This window comes from Miniopterus natalensis, chromosome 3 (genome assembly GCF_054644295.1).
Source record: "Miniopterus natalensis isolate mMinNat1 chromosome 3, mMinNat1.hap1, whole genome shotgun sequence".
Lineage (NCBI taxonomy): Eukaryota > Metazoa > Chordata > Mammalia > Chiroptera > Miniopteridae > Miniopterus > Miniopterus natalensis.
In genome coordinates this window covers 95,662,731-95,688,658 of record NC_142083.1, presented here as the reverse complement: position 1 = coordinate 95,688,658, position 25,928 = coordinate 95,662,731, and the positions used below count along the sequence as shown (strand labels likewise).

The window sequence follows — 25,928 nt, the reverse complement described above, 5'->3', positions numbered from 1 at the left end:
AGATGGCCCTCAGCACCCAGTACACAGCGAGGGCTTGTTATTTGTGCCCACAGGTGTGGTGCTTGGTGGGTCACCCAAAGGCCTGGTAGAGCCAGGACAGTGCTGGTCACTCAGAAAGGCCACATAAAGGAGCCCAACACCTGTTTGCTGAAGGAGCTGTCGCCGAGGCTCTAGGTCTCTTAATAAAAACCAGGGAGAAACGCTGAGGGTCAGCTGAGTGGCTGCGGTGGGCCCTCCTGCCCCAGTCCAGCCCCATTCGAGCCTGTGTGCTGCATACCCCTCCTCCGGGAAGGCTTCCTGGATCTCTCAGCCCTGGCCGTGCCCCATGTCTACCTCCTGGCCTTTCCCAGCTCAGTCTCGGACATCACCCTCCCCTCCCCTGAATGCAATACCTCCGGATCCTCCGGAGGCACCTTCCAGGGCCCTGGCTACTTTTGTCTCCACCTCCCCTCTTCCCCGCTGGGAACATCGGTGCCTGCTGAGGGTCCGGTGACTGCTGAAGAATGTCCCCTAGGAGAAACTAGGTGGGACCAACGGCAGGCCTTCCTCACGCTGGGGGCTGGAGCCGCCAAGGCAGAGAGCCATGGGAATGCAGGGTGCGGCCTCTCAGCTCTCCAGCAAGACAAGGCCTGAGCTGGGGGCTGGGCCACTGGACACCTGCCTGAGCCACTTCTGGCTGATGAAGCTCTCTGGGTGGTTGGATTCTGGCTGATGGAGAGCTGGCTGCTCCACCTGCATCAGCCTCGAGCGGACACATGCCACAGACTCTGGCCCTGGGGCCTCCAACCCTGACCCAGCACCCGCAGGACACCCGGCCCTCCCGCTGCAGACTGCGGGCCAGCTACTCACCGCCCTGGAGCACCAGCAGGAGCAGAGCAGCGGCCCAGCCACGCAGCATGCTGACTCTCGGGGGCCTGGAAGAGACACACAGCAGAGGGTGGGTCCGGGCCTGGGGATCAAGGGACTCTGAGCAGCCTCCCGCTGGTCCCCATCCGTCCCTTGGAAGACTTGCCTCAGATTCTTGGATTGTCTCAGAAAAACAAAATTTTGAGAAGCTCAAGGATGCTCCCAGGTATTCCTGCCCTTTAGAAATGGCTGACTCTCCCTGTGGATCCCTCCCACTTCTCCCACCTTCTTCCTGTCCCCCTTACGCAGTCCCAGATGACAGGTGAATTCAGAGGGAGGGGCCCGCTGCTCTCCCACACACACTTAGTCTATACTGTGGAATTAAATGTGGGCATTTATGCAGCTAAGAAAGAGGGAGGGAAGGGACACTGGTTTGGAAAGTGGTATTTAATGAGCAGCAATCTTGAGTACTCCCTCCTATGAAGCACTCATGTTGATGTTAGCCTTATAAATTGTCTCCTTACTAAATAACAAATCTAAGATTCACGCATAAAGAAGACCCCTACTGAATACCTAAAATAAAGTTAATCTAACAAAGAGCCTTTTACTCAATCCAACTCCTAGATTAGCCCACTAGGAAGCACACTGAAAACCCAAACCCAGCCAAACAAGAGCAACCTGGACTCCCCAGTCTATGTGAGATGGAGAAAGAACTCTTTGGAGAACATTAAGCCTATCTAGGAAGAGTGGACTTTGGTGCGCTGGGCAGAGGAATGACCCACCAGGCTGGCAATGTCAATCTCTACTTGGCACGTTGCCCACTGCACCTCCAGTTTTGTGTCTGCTTGGGGAGGTGCCAGCCAGAGGCTAAGGGGTCTACTGGTCAGGGGTATAGCTGGAAATGGAGCCTAGAGGGATGACCTGTGGAGGGACCAAGACACACACATGGCTTCTTCCAGACACCATCCCCTAGCCCACAGTGGGAAGGCGCCCCCAACCTGGGATCCCCCAGATCCTATTCTGGCCCCATCAAGAGGTCTCTCTGAGCTCCTTACCAAGTCACCAAGTAGGCAGCAGTGAAGGGCAGAGGTTCAGATTACCACCTGTGTGGCTCTGTGCCAGTCACTTCCCCTCTCTGAGCTTTGTAGAAAACAGTAAAGCCCACTTCCAGGATTGTTGTGAAAATTCAAAGTGATTTGCAGAAAACCCTGAGCATACTCCTGACACATAAATAGCTGTGACTGACACAGAATTTAGAGCTTCAGGAAGGGAGGAATTCCAGAATGATCTATGCAAGAGGTCCGCAAATTTCTCACTTTCAAAATGTTGGCCATATTTGTAGATCATGTGTTCTGTTATTTATTTAATATGTTTTCTATAAATGAAGTCACTTAAAAATTAACTCGAACCTCCTCCTAAGCAATAATTTCCATAGTTGTGTATTTTTCCCCAACACATTTTAAAATGAATAACATTGCTATTAAAATAAGATAATGCTGGGGCAAATTCCATTTAAAGCTGCTTTAAAAAGAACTGATCTTACCCCAGGCCAGCAGGAGTCCTGCTATCACACTCTGAGGATTCGACCTCCCATCACAGGAGGTGCAGTCAAATCTGCTCCTCACTAGCGTGTCCACACCTGTGGCCCCAGCCCCAGCACAAGGCCTGGCATAGCTATGTCCCATCACTCCCCAGGGGCTCCACCTTGACCACAGGATAAAGCACAAACTCCTTTGCCCAGACTCAAGGCTCCTCATCACCATCACCCCCACATTCCTGAGTCCTGCATAAATGACACATAGGCCCTGGGGTTGGAGGGAACCTGCTGCTTCTGTCTGCCTAGAGTCTCTTCTGCTCTTACGAGGAGCTCCTCAAACTGGCCCAGACTCAAACCTGTATGCCATATGGTGGGCACCTGACCCAGGCCTGGCCAACACCTGCCTAGCCACCTGCCTAGCCACAGTGAATGGGTCAGGAATGGACACCAACCCAGGCAAGGCCAATGGGAGAAGTCCTGGGAATTTCTTCTAGAGCTCTAATTAAGAGGTACTTTTTGAGATCATATACCATGATCAAGTGGGATTTATTCTTGGAATGCAAGGTTGGTACAATACCTAGAAATCAGTTAAAGTGATACACCGCATAAACAAGACAAAGGATAAAAATCACATGATCATATCAATAGATGTAGGGAAAGCATTTGACAAAATCTAGACAGAGAAAAAAAGAGGTACTTTTTGGAGTGCCTACTGAAAGCTGGCACCCATCTCTGTCACCTCTCACAGAAAGGTTGCCTGAAAATTATGCCAGTATTGAGAAATACAGATCTAGAGCTCCCACGGCATCATTTGAGGACCTGGATCCAGCTGCATCTGAAGTCCACACCTGAACTTTTTATTTACGTAAACCAAAAACAAAACACAACTGACCTGTTTTGCTCAACCATGTTGAATTATGCTCTGTTGCTTGCCACCAAAGAAACTTGATACAGTGGAATAGAGCCAAGGGTCCAGAATTTGAACCCAGAGGATCTTGGAGCTTCTCTGGTCCTTCTACTCTCTGACCTCAATTACTATCTCTAAAATGGGGACAGTAATGCCCACTGCACCTGGCAGTTAAGAAGAGTCCTTGGGAAAGCAGATGTGGCCGTGCTCGTTGAAATGTAAGTTACTATACAAAGGTGCTGGATTCTTGCTATGACTGTCCCACTGATCTGAATTACTCACTATCCTCTTAGCACCCCAGGCCCCATCAAGCCTCTCTGCCTTTGCATGAGGCAAATTCTTATGCTGCGTCTTCTCCTTAAACACCCTTTTCCCTCCCGTCACTCTAGACTCTGCCTTCATGGCCCACCTGCTGTCTCTGCTCCATGCATGAAGCCACGGTGAAATGTTCCAGAACTCCGACCACTCATTGCATTCAGGGCTTCCACCCATTCTGTTTTCTACTTGCTATTTATCTTTATTTTACCTCCCATTTTCACCCCAATAAACATGTCTTAAAAGAAGATATAATACCACTACCATGGACAGGTAACTAGTATGAAATGGAGAGGTGGTGTGTACCATAGTAGTTAAAACACAGACTTGGGGCCAGCCTGCCTCGGTTCAAATCCCAGCACTTCCCTTTATAGACTGTGTGACCTTGGGAAGTTTCCTTTCTGGGCCTCAGGGTCCTCATCTGTGAAATGGAAATAATAATAACAGTACTTGCACCAAAAGGTCCTTGGGAGAATTAAATTAGTCAATGTTTGTAAAGCATTTGGAACAGGGCCTAACCTATAGTAGATGTTATATAGGTGTTTCTTAAACAAAACAGTCAACTTACCATAAAACCAAATACAGTGAAATGTAAAAACTAAATACAAGGAAAATAGAAGACAATAATTGAATTTTAAGAAGCTACGACCCCCTGCCTGAGGCTCTTAGGACCTGAGATCTTGTTTGCCTTTTTTAAAGGGAGATCGAAGAGTGTCAGGGAGGTGTTCAAGCTACACCAGCACCAAACTGAGACTCTCATCCCCTTCAGCATCAGAGGATTGAAAGGCGGTTGAAAGGGGGTCTAACTCTTTTACTAGGGGTCAGGGATATTTAACACCATCTAAAATAAGCCGCTCACTTCTGGGAAACAACAGCCTTGAAGTTTTTTCCTCACGCTCCCATCAACCGACTTCCTCCCCATCCCATTGTGCTCCCTGCTGAGTCCATTTATTTACAGGTCTTCTCGCCCAGGCTGACTCCTGAGGGAAACAGCAGTTTACTTTCCAGGCGCACACCAGCCCAAGTGTGCTTCCTGAGTGAAGGGCAGGGGGTGCCTTGGAGGCTTCCTGCTGCGGGGCCCCGCAGCAGCACCCCACCTGCAGCCTCCTGCAGAGGAGTGAAGGGCACCTGGCTTGGAGTCTGCCGGGACCTAGCTGGGTGTCATTGGGCAAGTTCCTGACCCTCCTGATTCCCTGTTTTCTCATCTATAAAATAGGGCTCATGAGTCTGCTACAGGTTTGTTGTAAGCACTAAATGCATCATTGCAGGTAAAGCACTCCAGCACAGCCCTGGATGGCATGGAACCCTGGAGAGGTGTATCCACCAGGCACCAGTGCCGAGAAATGATTTCTGGGCTTGCGGTAATTCAGATTAAAAGCTGGCCAGATTTTAGAAGATCTGCAGCTGTGGAGAAGCTTGAGGGTAGGAAATCATATTGAAGTAGGTGCTATGGAGAATATAAAGTGCTGACTTTTACAGTCATCAGAGAAATGCAAATAAAAGCACAATGACACACCATTTTTATTTTATCAATTGGCAAAAACTGAAAGCTAGACGACACCCCACGTGGCTGAGGACATCGTGTAATGGGACTCTCATTCACAGTTAGCGGAAACGTAACTGATACAGCTGGTCTGGAAAACAGCCTGGCGTGATCTGATTAACTTGAGCAAGAGTTTGCCCGGAGACCCAGCAATTTCACCCCTGTGTACATTACAAAAGCAGCTCTGCCACCTGTGTACTAGAAGCATATGCAGAAGTGTTTATAGCAGCATTGCTTTTAATAATGAAAAACTGGAAACAACCTAAATCTCCATCAGCAAGAGAATGGAAAGGTAAATTGTGGTGTAATCACTCAATGTGAAAATGAACTATAGCTTCACACCACAAAACAAATGACTCTCACAAACAAAATGCAAAATGAAAACAAGTAAGTTAGAAAATAACACCATCTGTGCCACACTCAGCACCAGGTAAAAACTGCTCTATAAGTTGTTTAGGTGAACACACATGTGTCCTGAAAGTATAGAGAAATTCAAGGGGATGATAAACATCAAACTTCAAATAGTGCAGAAAAGGGGGAGATGTGACTAAGAGGGGACTTCAAGGGCCTCAACAGTTTGGTAAAACTGAGTGAAGTTACCATGGATGTTGATTAGTATGTTATTCTTTATATCCTTTTGGATGCCCAAACTATTTCATAGAATTTCAAATGTAAGTGAATCTTAAGTTTGTAAAATAAAATGTGGAGGAGGACTTTCACTTCTGGCTATGATGGGGTAGCTGGTGTCAGACTAATTCCCCTACTGAGGACAACTACTAAGCAGGGAAAACACTGTGAGAAGGCATGAGAGAGCAACCAAGGTAGATAGCACTTGAGAAGCCAGGGTGTCAGAGTGAAGGAAAATGCATTGAAGTTCTGTATGCAGTTTCCTCTCAAATAATTTGCGAAGTCATTGCAAATGAGTTGCATACCAAGAAACCTAGCAGAGAGCATCTGGTAATAGGCTAAAAAGCCTGTGAAATGCTGAGGGAAGAACTGAAGTTCAAGGTGTGGCAAGAAAGATGGGCCCTGGTAAATACCCAGTTATTCAGAAAAAGCTATGCCTGAAGAGTAAGAAAAAATCAGAAATAGTTTAGCCTTGACAGCATCAAAGTGGTCTGCCTAAATGGTATATGTGCTAGGAGAAAATTAAAATCTATCTGAAAAAAGTTCACTTTATCCAAAGCCTCTATATTGTTCAGCACAATGTTCATCATCCACTTCAATTGACAAGGAAAACCAAGAAACAGTATCAAATGACCAAAACCAAGAGGAAATGAGACAATGGAAACACACATAGGTGATTCAGAAATGACATTATCAGACATGATTTAAAATAGCTATGATTAGTATGTTCAAGAATTCCACCAGAAATATGAAATCTGTTTAAAAGCAGAAACCCTAGAAGTGAGAAATACAATAATAGAAATTTATAAACTGAATTAATGGATTTACCAACAGATTAGAAACACTGGAAGAAAGGATTGGTGAACTGGAAGACTGGTCAATAGAAAATACTGAGATTAAAGTATGCAGAGAAAAAATATTTTAAAATACAGAAAAGAGCAAAAAGGACATATCAGTCATTGTGAAAAGGTCTAAAATACATGTATTTTGAATTGAGAGAGAACCACTCAGAAGCAGTAATAGAAACATGGGTTAAGTGTTTTTCAAAACTAGAAAAAAACATTAAGCCACAGATTTGAGTTCTACAAAACCCCAAACGGAAAAATGTAAAGAAAACCACATTTAGACACATCATAGAAAGATTTTTTTAATTACAGATAAATACATACTTAAAAGTTGACTTAAATTTTATATCCAACAAAAATATCCTTCAAAAAAAGAAGTTAAGCTCAATGTGATAAAGGAATCAACTAAAATCCCACAGTTAACATCATGTTTAATGATGAAAAGCTGAAAGCTTTTTCTCTAAAATAAACAAGACAAGAATGTTCACTCTCATGACTTCTATTAAACATTGTAGTGGAAGTTCTGGCCAAGGTGATAAGTTGAGTAAAAGAAGTAAAAGGCATCTATATTTGAAAAGAAGTAAGGTGTTTCTGTTTTCAGATTATATAGTTTTGTATATAAAAATCTTAAGGAATTCATACCAAAAAAAAACACACAAAATGAGACAAAGCAAATAAACAACCAAACAGAATATTTCCTTAGATATGACACCAAAAGGACAAGCAACCCAAGAAAAAATAGATAGACTGGATTATTTCAAATTGAAAACTTCTGTGCTTCAAAAGACACTATCAAGAAAATGAAAAGACAATCTATAGAAAGAGAAAAAATATTTGCAAATCATATATTTGTTAGGGGTTTAGATCTAAAAGATCAATGAATTTCAAAATGTGCAAAAGATTTGAATAGACATATTTCCTAGGAAGCTATACTAAACACCAATAAATACATGAAAAATAATCATTATTATAAGTCATTAAGAAAATGCAAATAAAGACCTCAATGTGAAACCACTTCATACCAGCTAGATAGCCTATTTTTTAAAAAAGGAAAATAAAAAGTATGGGCAAGAATGTGGAGAAATTGCAACCTTTATACATTGCTAAGAGGAATTTAAAATGGTGCATCTGCTGTGGAAAACAAATTTGCAGTTACTCAAAATGCTAACACAGTATAGTGTTATCACATGACCAAGCAATTTGGCCTCTAGTATGTAGCAAAAAGAGCTGAAAACATGTGTCCACAGAAAACACCTTGTACTCAAACGTTCACAGCAGCCTTATTCATAATAGCCCCAAACTGAAGGAACTCGGATTCCCATCAAATGGCGAACAGGCAAACAAATGTAGGACATCCATACAATGGAATATTATTCAGCCATGAAAATGAATGAAGTTAGGACACATGCTACAACATGGATGAGCCTTGAAAACGTATGCTAAGGTAAATAAACCAGAAACAAAAAGCCACATCTTGTGTAATTCCATTTATATGAAATGTCCAGAATAGGCAAATCCATAGAGACAGAAAGTAGATAGTGGTTGCCAGGGGCTAGAGCTTTGGAGGAAAGGAATGAGGAGTGACAGCTGAGAGGAACAGGTGTTTTTTTGAGAGATGAAAATATCCAGAGGTTAGATAGTGGTAATGGTCGCACAACTTTGTGAATATACTAAAAAATCACTTAATTGTACACTTTAAAAGAGTGATTTTTATATGTAAATGAGATCTTAAACTTTTTTAAGTTGAAAGCAAACTAAACATATGTTCTCACCAAGAAAAGCTGATAGAATTTGTCACTGGTATACCTGCTTCAAAATATATACTAAAGTGAGTTACTGAGGCAAAAAAGAATCCCAGATGGGGAGAACGGTACCATGAGAAGGAATAAGAGCCATAGAGAGTCTTATAAATATAAATAAATATTAATTGCTTAAAATAGTCATAATGACAATATTATGAAGTTTAAACTATATGCAGAATTAAAGTGCACCGTAACGATACCCCAAAGGTAGGAAGGGGTAAAGAAAGTTAAAGGTCACTGCATTGTCTGGGAAGTGACAAAGGTACCAAGATAAGATAGTCGCTAAAAATATCAAGTCTTGCCCGGCCAGGCGTGGCTCAGCGGTTGAGCATTGACCTAGGACCCAGGAGATCGAGATTCGATTCCTGGTCGGGGCACATGCCCAGGTTGCGGGCTCGATCAGTGACTCTCTCGTCATTGATGTTTCTCTCTCTCTCTCTCCCTCTCCCTTCCTCTCTCTGAAATCAATAAAGATATATTTTAAAAAGAAAAAAACAAACAAGCAGAGCAAGCCCTGGCCGATGCGGCTCAGTGGCTAGAGGATCAGCCCAAGCACCAAAGGGACATGGTTCGATTCCTGGTCAAGGGCACATACATAGGTTGCAGGTTCGATCCCTGGCCCCGGTCAGGGCGTGTGCAGAAGACAACCAGTCGATGTGTCTCTCTCACATCAATGTTTCTCTCTCTAAAAATCAATGAAAAAAACATATGCTCGGGTAAGGATTAACAGAAAACAAAACACAGAAACAAGGCAAGAATGCCCACCTTTGCCACCACTATTTAGGCAATTAGGCAAAAAAAAAGAAGTAAAAGGCAGTCAAGTTGGAAAGAAAGAAGTAAATTATCTCAGTTCACAGATAACATGAGCTTAAATATAAATAACCCTAAAGATTCCACATAATAAACCTGTTAGACTAATAAACGAATTCATCAAAGTGGCAGAATATAAAATCCACACTCAAAAGTCAATTGCATTTCTATATACTAACATTGAACAATGCAAAAAGGAAATTGAAAAACAATGCCCTTTACAGTAAAATTTAAAAGAATAAAATACTTAGGAATAAACTTAACCAAGCCTCCTTGAAAGACTTGTACACTTAAAACTACAACAGAAAAAGCTGAAAGAAATTAAAGAAGACACAAATAAGTGGAAAAATATTCCATGTTCATGGACTGGAAGACTTAATATTTTTTAAATGTCCAAAGCAATCTGCAGATTTAATGCAGTCTCTGTCAAAAACCCAATGGCATTATTTGCAAAAATAGAAAAAAATCTTGAAATTCATATCGAATATCAAAGGGCCCCAAATAACCAAATATTGAGAAAGATGAACAGAGATGAAGGCCTCAGACTTCCTGATTTCAAAATGTATTACCAAGCTACAGTAATCAAAGCAGGTATTGGCACAAGGAGAGACAGAGTAGGTATTGACACCAACAGAACAGAACAGAGAGCGGAGAAATAAACCCTGTGCACACGGTCAAATGCCCTTTGACAAGGCTGCCAAGACTCCACCATGGGGAGAGGACAGTCTTTTTAATAAATGGTGCTGGGAAAACTGGATGTCCACATGCAGAAGAATGAATACAGATGAAGGCCTCAGACTTGCTGATTTCAAAATACATTACCAAGCTACAGTATAAAACAGACTCTTATCTTGCATTATATAGAAAATTAACTCAAAATGGATTAAAGACCTAAATGTAAGACCTGAAACTATACTACTCCTAGGAAAAAAACATAGGGAAAAGCTTCATGGCATGGGGCCTGGCGATTATTTCTCAGTCATGACACCTAAAGCACAAGCAACAAAGCAAGCAGGACACCCTCAAGCTTAGAAACTTCTGGGCAGCTCGGGAAACAATTGACAGAGTGATGGTACCACTGACAGAATGACAGAAAATATTTGCACACCCAATGTTGACTACATTCAGGATTTATAAAGAACTCCCATAACTCAGTAACAAACAAACAAAAAAAAAATGCACCATTGGGAAAAAAGGACAAAGGACTTGAATAGAGATTTCTCCAGAGAAGATAAATGGCCAACAGATGCCTGAAAAGATGCTCAGCGTCACCACTCATCAGGGAAATGCGAACCACAACCACAGTGAACAGCTACTTCACACCTGTTAAGATGACTACTGCGTTGGCGGGGATGTGGGAACAGTGGATCCCTTGAACCCTGTTGGCGGAACTGTAAAATAGTGCAAATGCTATAGAAACAGTATGGAGTTTCCTTTAAAAAATTAAAAGCAGGACTACTGTGTACCCCGGCAACTTCATTTCTGGGTACATATCCAAGAGAATTGCAAAGAAGATCTGCAGACTCATGCCCACTGCAGCATCAGTCACAACAGCCAAGATGTGGAGGCGACCAAGGCACTGATAAGGCAAATGTGGAGTGCACGCAGTGGAATATTATTCAGCCTTTAAAAAGAAGAAGATGCTGTCAGATGAATGGTTTTTGAGGGCATTATGCTAAGTGAAGTAAGCCAATCACTAAGGCCAAGTACTGCAGGATTCCACTTATATGACTTATCTAAAGTAATCAATCTCAGAAATAAGAAGTAGGGTGGGGGCTGTCAGGGGCTGCAGGGAAGGGGTTAAGGGGGAGTCGCGGCTCCATGGTACAGAGTTTCAGGCGTGCATGAGGAAAAAATTTTAGAGATCTGCTTTACAACAATGTGCATGTAGTTAATACTGTACTGTTCTGTGTTGTACACTTAAAAATTGTTAAGATGGTAAAAAATATTCACTGGTTTATGAAGTCTAAGGCTGGGAATTCTGCTTTGCACCGCAATACTCTTTTTAACAAACGCAACGGTAGGAGCCCCCAACTGGTAGGTAGTTGAAGTGGGCTGGGTTTTCCAACTATTTCTTCCTACATCTGCAACTCCAGCTTGGAAAACTGTGTTAACAAAGTTAATGAAGTGTAAAAAAAAATCTATCGTATTTCTGCACACTAAGAACAAACATGAAATTCTTGAAATTATATGATTTACATCAGCATAAAAATCAAATAGCCAAGAATAACTCTAACGAAAGATGCACAAGACGTCTACACAGAAACCTACAACATATTTTAAAAATAATTTTTAAAAATATAAATAGATGAAGGGACATACTATGCTCATGGGTAAGAAAGTTTAATATAGTTGGCCCTCTGTATCTGTGAGTTTGACATCTATGGAATCAACGAATTGAGAATCAGATTTATTTTTTTTAATCTCATAATGTTTCAAAAAGCAAAACATGAATTTCAGCACTATGCTGAATCCACATGAATGAAGTGATGTGTAGGCTTACTCGGCTGACACCTCTATGCAAATATAAGCTATATGCAAACACTATCCCATTTTATATAAGACTTGAGCATCCCTGGATTTTGGTATCCATGGGAGACACTGGGACCAATACCCAGGTACTGGGACCAATGCCCTGTGGTTATCAGGGGATGACTATATTTTAAAGATGTCAGTTCTCTCCAAATTGAACTAAAGTTTCAATGTAAACCCAAGGTTCAAAAAAATCCCCGGCAGGATTTTCTTTGGTGGAAATTGGGAAGCTAGTTTTACAACTTACATAGAGATGCAAAAGAGCCGAGAATAGTTTAGACAATCTTGAAGAAAAATATGGCATTGTTGTAAGGAAAAACAAATGAGCCAATGAAAAAAGATAGAGTCCAGAAATAGACTCTTCATAGATAGCACTTAACTTTCAACAAAAGTACCACTGCAAAGCTATGGGGAGCATGATCTTAAAAAATGATGGCAGATTGAGTATTCATATAGAAAAAAATAAACCTACTTCACTTCATACATAAAAATAAAGTACAGATAGATCTTAGACCTATATGAAAAGTAAAACAATAAAACATCTAGAAGAAAACATAGGACAGTATCTTCATGACCTTAGGGCAGGCAGCACTTCTTAAACAGCACGTACAAAGCTCTAGCCATGAAGAAAAAGACTGATAAATTGAACTTCATTAAAATTAAGAATTTTTGTCCATCTAAAGATTCCATTAAGAGAATGGGGGGGGGAATGAAATGGAGGAGATTCTATCTATATCTACACATACATATACATATACATATATATATATATATGTATGTATATGTGTGTATATATATATATATATAATCCTCACCTGAGGAAGTATTAGGAAGAAGAAGAGAGAGAGAGAGAGAGAGAGACATTGATCAGTTGCCTTCTGTACGTGCCCCAAACAGGGACTGAACCCGCAACCCAGGTATCTGCCTTGACTGGAGCCGAACAGCGACCTTTCAGTGCATAAGACGACACTTAACCAACTGAGCCACTCTAGCCAGGCTATATCTATCTATATCTATATCTATATCTATATCTATATCTATATCTATATCTATATCTATATCTATATCTATATCTATATCTATATCTATATCTATATCTATATCTATATCTATATCTATATCTATATCTATATCTATCTATACCTAGCTAGCTAGCTAATACATCATTTTATATAATCATATATAATTTATATTTTTCCTTTATATAACATATATGTTACATACATACATATACACATAAATCTATCTGTACCCAGAATATAGAAAGAACTCCTACAAAACAATAATAAATAACACAGAACTCAATTTTTGAAAAATAGACAGCTTAAACAGACACTTCACAAAGAAGACATCCAAATGACAAACAAGCATATTTAAAGGTGTTCAAATTCATTATTCATCAAGGAAATGCAAACTTACATCTCACTATGCTACAACTGCGCATCAACCCAGAACGGCTAAAATGAAAAAGACGGACTATTCCAAGTGCTCGACAGGATCTGGAGCCACCGGAACTCTCAATCGTGACAGTTTTCTGGTAGGAGTGTAAACTGGTACAACCACTTTGGAAAACCTCGGGGGAGCAGGAGACCCAACAATTCCATTTCTAGACAACACACCAAGGACGTGTGTGTGTGTGTGTGTGTGTGTGTGTGTGTGTGTGTGTGTGTACACAAGCAGGCGCTGCCAGAGTGCTCATGGGGCTTCATTTACAACCTCCCCAACTGGAAAGAACCCAAGCCCCTGGTTTCTCTGCATCTTCTTTCGTGCCCTGATGATTCGGGAATGGGATCCATTTAGTTCCTCAAGCCGGTCATCCTCTCCAGTGTGATTCGGGTGGGGGCTGGGAGTTGAAAGTGAAAGGTGAGGAGTGTGGTAAAGCTAAATGACCTGTTTCCCATAGGGACCAAGCCTAAATGGCCTGGGCGAAGAGGGACTCCCCAGAAGGGCCAGAAACACGAGCCAGCACGTCGCCAGAAGGGGAAGTGTCAAGAATGAGGGACTTCCCAAAGGGGAACACAGAAGAAAGGGCTCCGTGTTTGTCCCTGGTCTTCAAGGACTTCTGCCCACCTTCCCTCCTCCTGGCCTTCCCCCTGGGCTCCCTGCTCCCAGCAGTGGCCCCTCCAACTCCCTCCTCATTCCACTACAGTATTCTGTGGCTCCTCATTGCCCTTCAGAGAAGACCCCAAATTCCTTAGCCCATGTTCAGGAGATTTCAGGATCTACTCCCTAACGTCGCCCCCACCGCCCGGCGTTGGTCCCGGGCCCGGGCGCCCCAGCTTCCCGCCCGCTGCGCTGGATCCCCATTCATCTGGCTTCCTTGCCTGTGCACATGTCTCTCGGCCGCCGGAACTCTGCCCACCTCGGCTGACTGTCAGCCTCCTACTCGGTACCCAAAACCCAGTTCAAACGTCATCTCTGTAAATCTTTTACCTCCAGAGAGCATGAGTCACTCCTCCCTCTGGGTCCATTTCTCCGCCAAAGCACGCTGCTCGGGGTGCCTTTAGCGACATTCTAAGCAACCTCGAGGCAGGGACCATGTGTTCCTTGGTTGCTGCTGAACCCCCAGTGGCTGGCCAGTGCCTGACACATAAGCTTTCAAAACACCTGTTACATGAGCAACTAAATGAAAGAGCATGCTTTCTGTGATAATGGATTTTGAAGCTTAACCTCAAAGAGACATGTGCACAGGCTATGTAGACTAGCCTCCAAAGTTAAATCATTCTTTTTGACTTCTTTCTTTTTTTTATCCTCCCCCGAGGATATTTTTTCCATTTATTTATTTTATTTTAGAGAGAGAGGGGAGAGGAGAGAGAGAAATAAACATCGACGTGAGACACATCGATGGGTTGCCTCTAACCAGGGCCTGGGATTGAACTTGCAACCAAGGTACGTGCCCTTGCAGGGAATCGAACCCACGACCCTCAGTCTGTGGGCCGATGCTCTAAGCCCTGAGCCAGGAGGCTGGACTCCTCTTTCTGAAATTCAGTGCACTAAGGATCTTTATGTACTTAATAAGAATAAACACGCCAATGCTCCAACTTTTTCCCCACCTCAAAGCCTTTGCACATGCCGTTCCCCCGCCTAGAACACTTTTCCTTGCGCTTCGTTGTTTTTCTCATTCTCAGATTCCAACCTACCCTGTCTGGAATGGGCCTCCCCTGCAGTTCTCTGTGCCGCACAGCCCTTTCTTCCACTCCGTGTTCACAATTGTAATATTAGGATTGGTTTAGCAGACGTTCCTGTTTTTGTGTTTATGACCTAGCTCTGCCCCAGAGCATAAGCTCCCAGTGGTTGGGGAATTTACCTGTGCTGTTCAGCACAGTGTCCCCAGTGCATAAAATGGGGCCTGGAACACTGTAGGTGCTCAAGAATGAATGAATGAATGAATGAATGAATGAATGAATGAATGAATGAATGAGGCTAAGACTTGCTGTGCCCAGTCATACAAGGAGGTAGCCCCCGAGAGGTCTCGGTTTCCCTATCAGCTTCATCACAGTCCCCAGGAACTTCCCCCCACCCTGGGCAGCACCCTCAGTTCCCAGGGTCTGAGTGTCATCAGGTTAGTAACAAGGAACTTTCAGAGAGGGGCAGTGGGTTGCCCAGGGCCAAGCAGCTAGTTCTGACCTAAGTGGAGCTCTCAGGCTGGGGAAGAACCAGCCTGCTGGCCCTGGATCAGAAAGGAGACTCTGCCACTCACTCACAGGGGGACCTTGGGCACATCTCCTCCTCTGAGGCTCAGTTTTCCTCATCTGTAGAATGGGCCCAGGGCCCTGTGCCCTGGCCTGGCTGAGAGTTGAGGCGGTGCTGGGCACACTGAAGGTGTGTGGGTAATGTTAGTTGCTTTTCACTTTTTTTTTGGCCAGTGACCTGGGGTGGGTTGTGGGTGTCTAAGGGCAGGGGTGCCAGGACACTGGCATTACAGTTTAGTCAGTAGGGGCTGAACCTGAGAGGCAGCGCCCGCCCCTTCCCAGTGCGTAGGACCTCTGAGCCTGCGGAGCCTCAGTCTCTCTCTCCTTGCCTCGCCCATGAAGCCTGCTCTCACCTGAACAACCTCTCCCTGCTGGACCTTCTCCCAGCCTGGGCAGCCTGTCCTAGCTGAGAAAGCGCTGTCCCGCTCCCGGCAACCTTCCCCTGCCTGGGCCACCTCCCTCTGCCCTACAGTCTCCGCCATGCCCAGACTGTGCAGCCTCTCTCGGCTCCTGTGGCCACATCTCACTCCAGCCCCACTTTCCCCAGGCCAGGAGGGGCTGGCTGTAAGGCAGAGAAAGAAAAAAATGCTTCAAACCACAACTGCTTGAGGCCATGAAGGGGGAGGGTTGGGCAGGTCTGGCAACCTGCCTTGATCTCTCTCTTGCCCAGGAGGCCCCCACCAGCCTGCCCGGCCTGGCCCCGAGTGTGACTGATGTGTACTGAGGAAAGTTTGCAGGGCCTGGTCCCAGTCTGCATCATCAGGCCTTCTGGCAGATGGTGAAACAGAGGCTCAGAGAAGTCCAGAGCCTTGCCAGGGGTTGCACAGCCAGGAAGAACCAGGGTCTGAGCAGGGAACCCAGCTGGTACACTTGCCCCACCTCCTTGGGGACAATTTGCATAACCAGATCCCCTTGGGGGCTATGGGGACCAGCGGGCTGGGTTGCTGCTGCAGGTGTCCTGGCCAGTCGGGCCTTCAATGGGCTGCCTGCCCACACCCCGGGGAAGTGAATATTCTCAGGTTGTTTCAGAATTTCCAAGTTTACTCAGAGCTCTCACTTAAGCTGTCATAAAAAGTCCCTCTGGCTGGGCGCCAGGGCGGGGGGGGGGGGGGGGGGGGGGGGGCACCTGTGAGTGCTGGGGTGGAAGTGAGGATCCTCCCAGCTCCCTGTCCCCCACCCCAGGGTTTGGAGGGCACTGGAGGGCAAGAAGGAGAGAAGCAGTGAGGAAAGGGCCCTTAGGAAGTGCTTGTTTCCGTCTGCACAGCCTTCTTCCCTCTTCCCATAAATGACTTTCCGGGTGACCCTCTCTGAGCCTCAGTTTCCCCATCATAAGATCTATCATTTATTGAGGGTTTAGCCCATTCCAGAAGCTACGCCGAGTGTCCCAGCTAATAACAAGATGACTATTGCCAATAATATTGAAAGTAAAACATCAGAGCTACTATTTCTTGTGAGCCACCGCTGTGCTCCTGTGGCCTCATCACACTGGCTCTGTGCGCCACTGCATCCCCAGGAGCAGGGCAGTGCCTGGCACACAGTAGGTGCTCAATAAATAGACGTCCTTAGTCCCATATAACAGATGAGAAAACAGGTTCAGAGAGGTGAGTTGCTTACTCAAGGTCACACAAGTACTGAGAGATGGAGCCGGGACTCAAACCTGGGTCTGGCTGATTCCAAGGCCGCACATCACAGTTGGTGGTGTGTTGGGAAGCCAGCTTCAGTGCCCGCGCCCCACCACGAAGGCCCTGGCCCCCCTCCCTGGCTGCGGACGGAAGGATGCCTTTCCTTCCTTGGATTTTTTATCAGGCACCAGGAAGGTCATGATGTTGCAGAGAAGTTGGTGCCTCCAAAACCTCCGGTGGCCTGCTTTCCTCTCTCCACCTTCTCTTGAACTGGCCTCCCCTCCAGCATGCCCCTGCCCACCGCCCACAACTCTTTAGGGGCTCCAGCCGCCTCTCTTCCTCTCTGGGGAGGTGGGAGCCTGGAGTGCTGCTGAGGGCTCAGCCTTCACCTGGTGGGCCCCCTCTCCCAGCCCTGGAGCTTGGCCACCTCCTAACACAAGGCTCCTAGCTTCCTCCGCTGAGGGGCTGCAAGGATCCAGACACCCTGCCAGGCGTGGCGTGGGCAGTGCCAGGGTTCTGCTGAGCTCGCCCTCTGGGGTCTACTCAATCCCCTTGATCCAATGCCCCCTTCTCAGAAGGTATCCCAGGACTAGGAGTCTTACTTTTATGTCCTCCTGACCAGCAGGCTGTAGCCTTGCTGTCAGAGATTGGGGGTCCAAACCCAGCTCTGCCTCTTATAGTCACAGTTGACCTGGGGCCAGATCTCCCCACTGAGCCGCAGTCTCCTCTGTGAAATGGGCTGGCTCAGGCGGGCAGCCTGGGCTGGTGCTGTGAGGGTTATGGGAGATCCTCAAGTGCCTGCAGCATGCTGAGCACTGATGCCAGCAGAGCCGGACCCAGGGGGCTGAGGGAGGCAAGACTGCAGGCTCCAGGGGGTGGCCCTGCCCCTTCTATTGCCCCTGGAGAGTGGCCCTTCTCCTCCCTGAGCCCCAGGTTCCTTGTGATGTAAATTCCCTTCCTGGAAGGCCTCCAGCCAGCAGCTTTCATATTTTTAGGACTTTGAATCCTCACAACCAGGCCCACGAGGATGGAGCTTCCTTTGTCCCCATTTTACAGATGAGAAACCGAGGCTCCATGTGGCTGGAGGAAGCACAGAGACTTGCCCAAGCTCACCCAGCCAGGACGTCGCATGGCTGGGTTCTGAACCGCCAGGTTTTCCCCACTCCACCACGTGCTGAACCCGTGCGCTTCCCCCAGGGGACGCAGGTGTCCTCCCGGAGCAGTCCCCGACTGTAATGTCCCCTGCCCTGGGTCCTCTGCCCTGGCTGAGCTGCAACTTGCCATTTCTTCCCTAAGGCCTAAGCTCCCACTCCAGGCGCTTCCTGTCCCAGCTCCTCTGCCAAGAATGTGCCTGTTCCTTCCTTCACCAGTCTCACAAATCAGAAATCAACCCCTCCTTCAAGGCTCAGCCTCAGCCCCTCCCCCCCCGCCCCCACACTCCACTCTCCTCCATGCGCACACAGAGCCAGTTTGCCCCGGATCACCGCCTGGTACCCTGTGCTTTCGTGAGAAAGACGAGGAGACAGCACGCGGAGGGCAGGACAAGCCCCCAAGTCACCTGCTTACCCTGCTACATACAGACTGAGTCACCTTGGGAAAGTCATTCTACCTCTCAGAGCCTCAGCTCTTTATCTGTGAAATGGACACACCGACTTGTTTTAAAGGATGAAGTAGATAAAATGAGATAACACACAGAAGCTAGCACAAAGCCAATGCCTCCCACCCACCCTCAAAATGGGTCCCCTAGCAGCGTCACCTGGTCACACCCATGCCCACCCCTGCCCAGCTCAGCTGCCCAGAACCACGGTGACTGTCGTCATGTTCGATCTGGAACCAGCTTTCCCTCGCCAGCCCCTTGCCTTTGGAGGCTGGTTTTACCAAGCTCCTGGGACCACCTCAGCCATGCCCTGGCCCCAAGCCCGCAGGCCCCCCGCGGACCCACACAAAGGCCCTCTGGCGCCCCGCCCCCCCAAGCTGGGCTGAACCAGACTCCAGCCCCCCTCTGCGGCCTCACTCATTGTCCCAGCTGTGATGCGAGCCCAGGACCCCTCTGCGCTTCCAAGTCAGGCAAGGACTGAGCCCTCCCGGGCAGAGAAGGTCCCCGCCCCCCCCCAGCCCCCCCACCCCCTCATCCCGTGGAAACGGTGGCTGGAGTCCAGTTACCTGCTATTTCAGCTTCTCCTTCAGAAATCCATTCGTGAGTTCGGGGCGATCCAGGGGGTCCCCAGGGGTGGCAGCTGGGTTCCGTGTGGTGGGAGACGAGGGTCTGAGAGAGCAGACCCCGAGTCACCAACCAGACAGGCATACGACCTGTCACCTGGGCGATGGAAGCTGGGCTCTGGGCAGGCAGGCCACGCGGTGGTCAGTCACACCCCAAAGAGGTCACACGCGGACAGAAGATAGTCATCGCGGGGCAGGGGCCAATAGGCTGAACCAGGGAAGGACAGACATCAGGCAAGGGCTGGTCAGGTAGGGGGACAGACAGGAGAAGTCAAGCGACCGGGCAGGCAGGCAGACAGACAGGCAGACAGGCGGGCAGGCAGCAGGCAGGCAGGCTGTCAGTTCCACTCAGGGAGAAGCAGGCAGACATTCGAACCCCGAGCCCATTAGTCACTCGGCAGAGGGACACCAGTGGGTCTGTGAGAGGCGGCGGCCGCCATCCCTGCCCGAGCGCGTGCAGGCGGGGAGAGGAGAGGATGTGGTGAGAGCTCGGCCCGCCCCCGGGCCGCTGGCCCCTCCCCGGGGGAGGGGGGGAGAGGAGGTGGGAGGGGGCCGCTCCCACGCAGGGCTCACTGCTCCCGAAGGGCACCTGCTACGAACACATTAGCGGCTGCCAGGTGACATTTGCCCCAAGGTCATGACCCATAGGCAGGCAGGGCAGCCTGAGGCTACCAGGGTGACATCTGCCTCAAGGTCATGACCCATAGGCAGGCAGGGCAGCCACTGCCACAGGTATGGAGACAGCCTGGGAGGGAGGCAGTGGTGCCCTAACTGGACGGGGGGGCCCCTGGTGGTCCTGAGAGTCCCGCTCTCAGCTCAGACAGATTAGGAGCCAAGGTCCCATGGAGAGGCGGTGGCAGTGACCCCACCACAGCCCCTCTTCTGGAGTTTGCAGTCTGGTCTGCATCCTGCCCGGCCCAGTTGAGGTTTGATTTTGGGACCCCTCCCAGATCCCTTGGCCCCTGTTCCCTTTGAACCCAGCCTCCTGCTGCAGTGCTGCTGGGAGTAGGACCCTGTCTCCATGCCCTGGAGGAGACAATCCCTTGGGCATGTCAGCACCTCTCTGAACGCCTCCCTTCGCCCATCTGTTAAATGGGGACACCTTAGCCACTGGGGTGGGGGGGGGGAGCCATGAACACATGGGAACTCAGGAGGAAAGCAGAGAAAAGGATTCTAAGGAGAGTTTTCATCTTGCCCGCAGGCCAGGGGCTATGAGAGGATCGTGTGTCTCCAGCAGACCTTTGAAAAGCCAGGGGACAAAAGTCAGCAAACTCACACCCAGCAGCCTAAAAAGAAGAGCAAGGGAATGGCTGCAGCTCTGCTGCTGTTACTCTTTTGGATTTTGTAGGCACCTAACTGATCTCATTTTATCCCACAAACCATGTGAGGCAGACAGGATTATTCCCATTTCACAGGTGGAGAAACCAAGGCTCAGAGGGCTGAAACGTCACACAAACTAAGAGGTGTCCCCGCTAGGGTCTGAACCTGGGTGTGTCTAATTCCTAAGCCTGCGCCAGGCCATGGAAATGGGCCCGAACGAGGAAGGACGGTTCTCAGGGAGGGTGGAGGCTATTTTATGCTGTTTTGATGACACAGGTCAGCTCAAACTCACATGGCATCTCCCCCATTGACTCATTTTTGGGAAACAATGTGCAGCTAACCGACATGTCTGGTCCCAAGGAAAAAAGAAAGTGTCTTGCTATTTATTTCTTCTATTTTTTTTCTTTTTTTAGCTGTTTTTGAGGAACTTGGTACAAATTCCCCTGTGGCTGATTTGAGGGATGTTCATGTTCTCTAGAGAAGAAATCTTGGAAGAAAGTCAGCATTTTTTTTCTTTTTCTCGATCTTCAGGGTGAGTTTTCTGATGCCATATATCAGAGAGTTGCAGCAATGGAAAGCTCCGGAGAAGGAATAGTGAAGTGGAGCTGACACTTGCTGAAAGCTTACACTGTGCCGAGGACTTGGATGCATCATCTCACTCAGAGTGACCCAAGAAAATAGTTATTACCGTCATCATCATCGCCCCTATTTTACAGATAAGGAAACTGAGGCTCAGAGAGGTTAAGTGACTTGTCCAGTGCGGTAGGCAATTAGACAGGCATGAGCAGAGCAGGGAGGATGGGCCAGGTACAGCCGGTTACCAGGACAGAAAGCCCTGGGTGCCTAGCAACTGGCAAAACTGGGAAAACCAGGACCTTGCCCCCAGGGTAACCTTCCCTCCCCTAACATATGGATGGTCATACAGTTTCGATCCCCTGACCTTTCCTCCCCTGGCATGTTGCTGGTCATATGGGTTAGAGCCCCTTAGAGGGGGGAACAAAAAAGAGGGCTGGAGAATAGCCCTTAAGCATTAAGCCCCCAGGACAAATACATTTAGGCCTCAGTTGTGTTTTGGCTCCAGGCCCAGAAAAGGAGCAGTCAGACAAGCGACACCATGGCTGACATCTGGACCAGCTGCACTGATTAATGACCCCCTGCCCTGGGGCCAACCAACCACTCAGTGGAAACCATGACCTGAAAGGACACACCTGGAAAGCTGATAGATATTCTATTGGGATCCTCCCCCTCAGACCTCCAGATAAATACCCTCAAGCTGGAGGGCCCAGTGCAGCTGTCCCTCCCGGGAGCACACCTGTGCCTTTCCTCTCCCCCTCTTCTTTCCCTCTGGCATGTTACCTTTACCTTCCTCTCTCCTACGCTCCAAGGGCCCTCCTTTTGCCTCTGTAACTTGTTCCAGAGCCCATTTCTTCTACCACTCACTTCTTCTACTTCTGGGACATTCTAAATAAATTTTCTCTCATAGATTGAGCCTTGGCCCCGAATTCTTTCTTAGCCAGAGATCAAGAACCGAGGTTGCTGAACTGAGGTCCAATAGCCAGTAACACTCTGGTGCGGTTCTGCTGACAACACAAGGTCACACAGCTGGTGACTGGCAGAGCTGGGATTGAACTCAGTCACTGGGGCTCCTGAGCTTACATTTTTGATCACTCACCTCTGCTTCTGAATGTATGTCAACCCAAGGATATTTGGCCCCTCTTCCCTCCCACTTGTCTCCCTCCCTCCCACCTGCCTGCCTGTCTTCATCCCTCCCCTTCCCTCCACCCACCCACTCATCCACCTACCCACTCATCCATTCTTTTTTTTATTTAGAAAGAGAGGAAGGAAGAGAGAGAGAAACGGAGAGAGAGAAACATCAATTTGTTATTCCACTTCTTTATGCATTCGTAGGTTGATTCTTGTATGTGCCCTGACAGGGGATCTAACCCACAACCTTGGCATATAGGGATGATGCTCTAACCAACTGAGCTACGTGACCAGGGTCCCCACTCATTCATTCTTCTCTCCACCCATCTCCCCAACCATCTATTCTCTCCTTCCTGCCTTCTACCCACCAATACTGAGCAGGCCCTTGAGTATGTACTGGGGATACCCCACAGAAACATATACAAGGGACAGGCTTCACGGAGCCTGTATTCTACTTTGAAGTGACAGACACAAAGAAGTAATGGAAAAACTAAAAAAATTCTCATAGAAACTAAACTGAGTGTCATAGAAAACCGATATAAGTCAAGGTAGTGACATTTAGGGGCATGTTGGATGATAAGAAGGACCCAGCCACAGGGGAAACATTTTAGGCAGAAGGAGCTGCAAGTGCAAAGGCACTGAGGTGGGAAGAAGTGTGGCTTGCTCCAGAAACCTGAGAACGGAGTAGCAAAATAAAAGGAGCAAGCAAAGGAATCCTAGGGGACAGGGTCACGGAAGTCACACATCTTGCACACCACGTGAGCCTTTCAGGACAATGCAAGGAAGGTAGATTTGATTCCCCCAAAAATTGGAAGACATTTGAGGTCTTCATCAGAGCAGTGGCTTTAGTCCAACTTACATTTTCCAAAGAGCGCTCAGGTCATAATTTAGCGAGTGGAGGGGATGCAACAGAGGCCACTTAACTCCTTGCGTTTAAAAAGTAGATGCTTTTGCTGTGGTGCATTTACACCACGGAATACTATGCGGCTGTAAAAAAAGAAGAATCCCTTCCCCTTTGCAACAGCCTGGATGGGCCTGGAGAGTATTATGCTAAGCAAAATAAGCCAGGCAGAGAAAGACAATACCCCATGATCTCACTTACATGTGGAACCTAATGAACAAAATAAACTGATGAACAAAATAGGTCCAGAGACACAGAAGCATGGAACAGACTGACAGATCTCAGAGGAGAGGCGGGAGGGAGGGCAGGAAGAGATTAACCAAAGAATTTACATGCATTTATGCATAACCCAGGGACACAGACAATAGTGAGGTGAAGGCCTGGGGTGGGGCAGATTCTGGGTGGAGGGGGGACAAAGGGGGAGAAATGGGGGACATCTGTAATACTGTCAACAATAAAAATAATTTTTTGTAAAAAATTGGGGGGAAAGTTGATGCTTTTGAAAGTTGAAATGTAACAGCTACCATGTCCATTGCAGGGAACACGAGTCCCTTCAGAAATAGATCTGTGCTGAGGGAATGGTCGTTTGAGGGGCCCATTTGGGCTGCCTATGTCTCGTGCTCTCACCACCCCCAAGGTCTCAGAAGGAAGGTGTAATGGGACCTCTCAGCACCCTCCCAACACCCCTTAGTATTCAGAGATGGTCACTGGGGAGGAAGTGGTTAAATTTGCATTTCAGCCAAGGGGCCTTGGGGGTGGGGGTGAGTATAGTTGAGGCAACCCCTCCTTCAACCCATTTCCTCCTTTTCATTTTCATTTTAACTATTTTATTGGGATATAATTTACATCGCATAAAATTCAGCCACTGTAGGCACACAGTTCAATGATTTTTAGCAAGTCGACTGCACTGTAGAACATTTCCAAAAAGACCTCTTGTCTTGCCTGTTTGCAGTCAGTTTCATTCCCACTCCCAGCCCTACTGGTCACCTTTCTGTTTCTACTGATTTTCTTTCTTCTTTAGTGGACTTTTTTTTTATTAAACCTCACCAGAGAATATTTTTTCCATTGCTTTTCAGAGAGAGAGAAAGAGAGAGAGAGAGAAACATCGATGTGAGAGAGACCCATCAATTGGTTGCCTCCTGCACGCAGCCCGACCTGAGCTGGGGACTGAGCCTGCAACCGAGGTACCTCCTCTTGGCCGGAATCTAACCACTGAGCCAACCCGGGCTCTTTGCTGGACTTTTCATACAAATCGAATCATCCAACGTGTGGTCTTTTGTGCTGTTGGGGATTTTCCTGAGTACGTGTCTGAGGTTCATCTTCGCGGTGGCTTGTGCTTCATTCATTTGAATAAGGTTCCACTGCGGGGACGCACCGCACTCGGGCTGCCCAGGCCCCGCTGATGGGCACTTACCGCTCACACTGTCTTTGTTATGAGGACCCCCCTGCGAGCCTTGCCTTGCAAACCTTTGCGCAGACAGGCGTTTTCAGATCTTTGGGGTGCACACTCGGGAGTGCATGGGCTGAGTCATATAATAATTCCATGTTTAACTTATGGAGGAGCTGACAAGTTTGTCCACAGCAGCAATCTCTGCAAGTCCCGAGTTCCCCGCATCCTTGCTCAGACCTGCTATTTATCTTTTGATTAGAGCCGTGCTGGTGGGTGTGAGGTGGTGGCTTGTTGCTTTGCCTTGCATTTCCCTAATGGCTAATGATGTTGAATGAACATCTTTTCATGTGCTTGGTAGTCATTAGTGTATCTTCTTTGGAGAAACATCTGTTCACATCCTTTGCTTGTTTTTAAATTAGATTGTGCTGTGGATTGAATGTTTGTGTCCCCCAACTCCCTGCAATTTTTATGTTGAAATCCTGACACACACCCCAGTGTGATGCAATTAGAAGGTAGGGCCTCTGAGAGGTGATTTTATGTTGAAATCCTGACACACACCCAGTGTGATGCAATTAGAAGGTAGGGCCTCTGAGAGGTGATTCGTGGGGCAGAGTCCTCGGGAATGGGATTAGTGCTCTTATATTTGTAGTAAGTTTTGAAATTGGGAGTTTGAGCCCTTCAACTTTGTTTTTGTTTTGTTTTTAAGATTGTTTTGTCAGTTCTGGGTCCCTTGCAATTCCACATGAATTTTAACATCAACTTTTCCATTTTGAAAAAGAAAAAAAAAAAAAGGCTATTGGGATTTTGATAGGAATTGCATTGAATCTGTAGATCACTTTGAGTAATATTGCCATCTGAAGTCTTTCGTTAATGAATATGGGATGTTTCTTCACTTATTTAGATCGTCTTTCATTTTTTTCAGCAATGTTTTGTAGTTCCCACTGCATAAGTCTGTCCCCTCCTTTGTCAAAGCTGTTCCTAAGTACTTTATTCTTCTGATGCTGTTGCTTCATTTCCTTTTTAGATTGTTCATTGCTAATATATAGAAACGCAATTTTTGTATGTTGATCCTGAACCCTGCCATTTTGCTTAACTTGTTTATTATCTCTAATAATTTCTTTGTTGGTTGTTAAGGATTTTCTAGGTATGGTATTATGTCATCTGTGAACAGAAGTTGTTGGTTTTAAAAAAAAAAAAAAAATCCTTTATTTCTTTTGTTTTGCTGAATTGCTCCAGTTAAAATGTTCAGCACGACATTAAATAACAGTAGTGAAAGTGGGCGTCCTTGTTGCTGGCCTTAGGGGCTAAGCTCTCA

General features: G+C 46.9%; 1 protein-coding gene across 1 annotated transcript in view; it reads right to left on the bottom strand.

Moving 5' to 3' along the window:
* Nucleotides 1-19,659, bottom strand: part of IL21R (interleukin 21 receptor) — a 31,867-nt gene extending 12,208 nt beyond the window's left edge. The window contains exons 1-2 of the mRNA XM_016216218.2: nt 19,242-19,659; nt 850-914 (exon numbers count right to left, since the gene is read on the bottom strand). Of these exons, the coding sequence (XP_016071704.2) occupies nt 850-898 (49 nt within the window). The 5' untranslated portion in view covers nt 899-914; nt 19,242-19,659. The remainder of the gene's footprint in view (nt 1-849; nt 915-19,241) is intronic.
* Nucleotides 19,660-25,928: the final 6,269 nt, after the last annotated feature.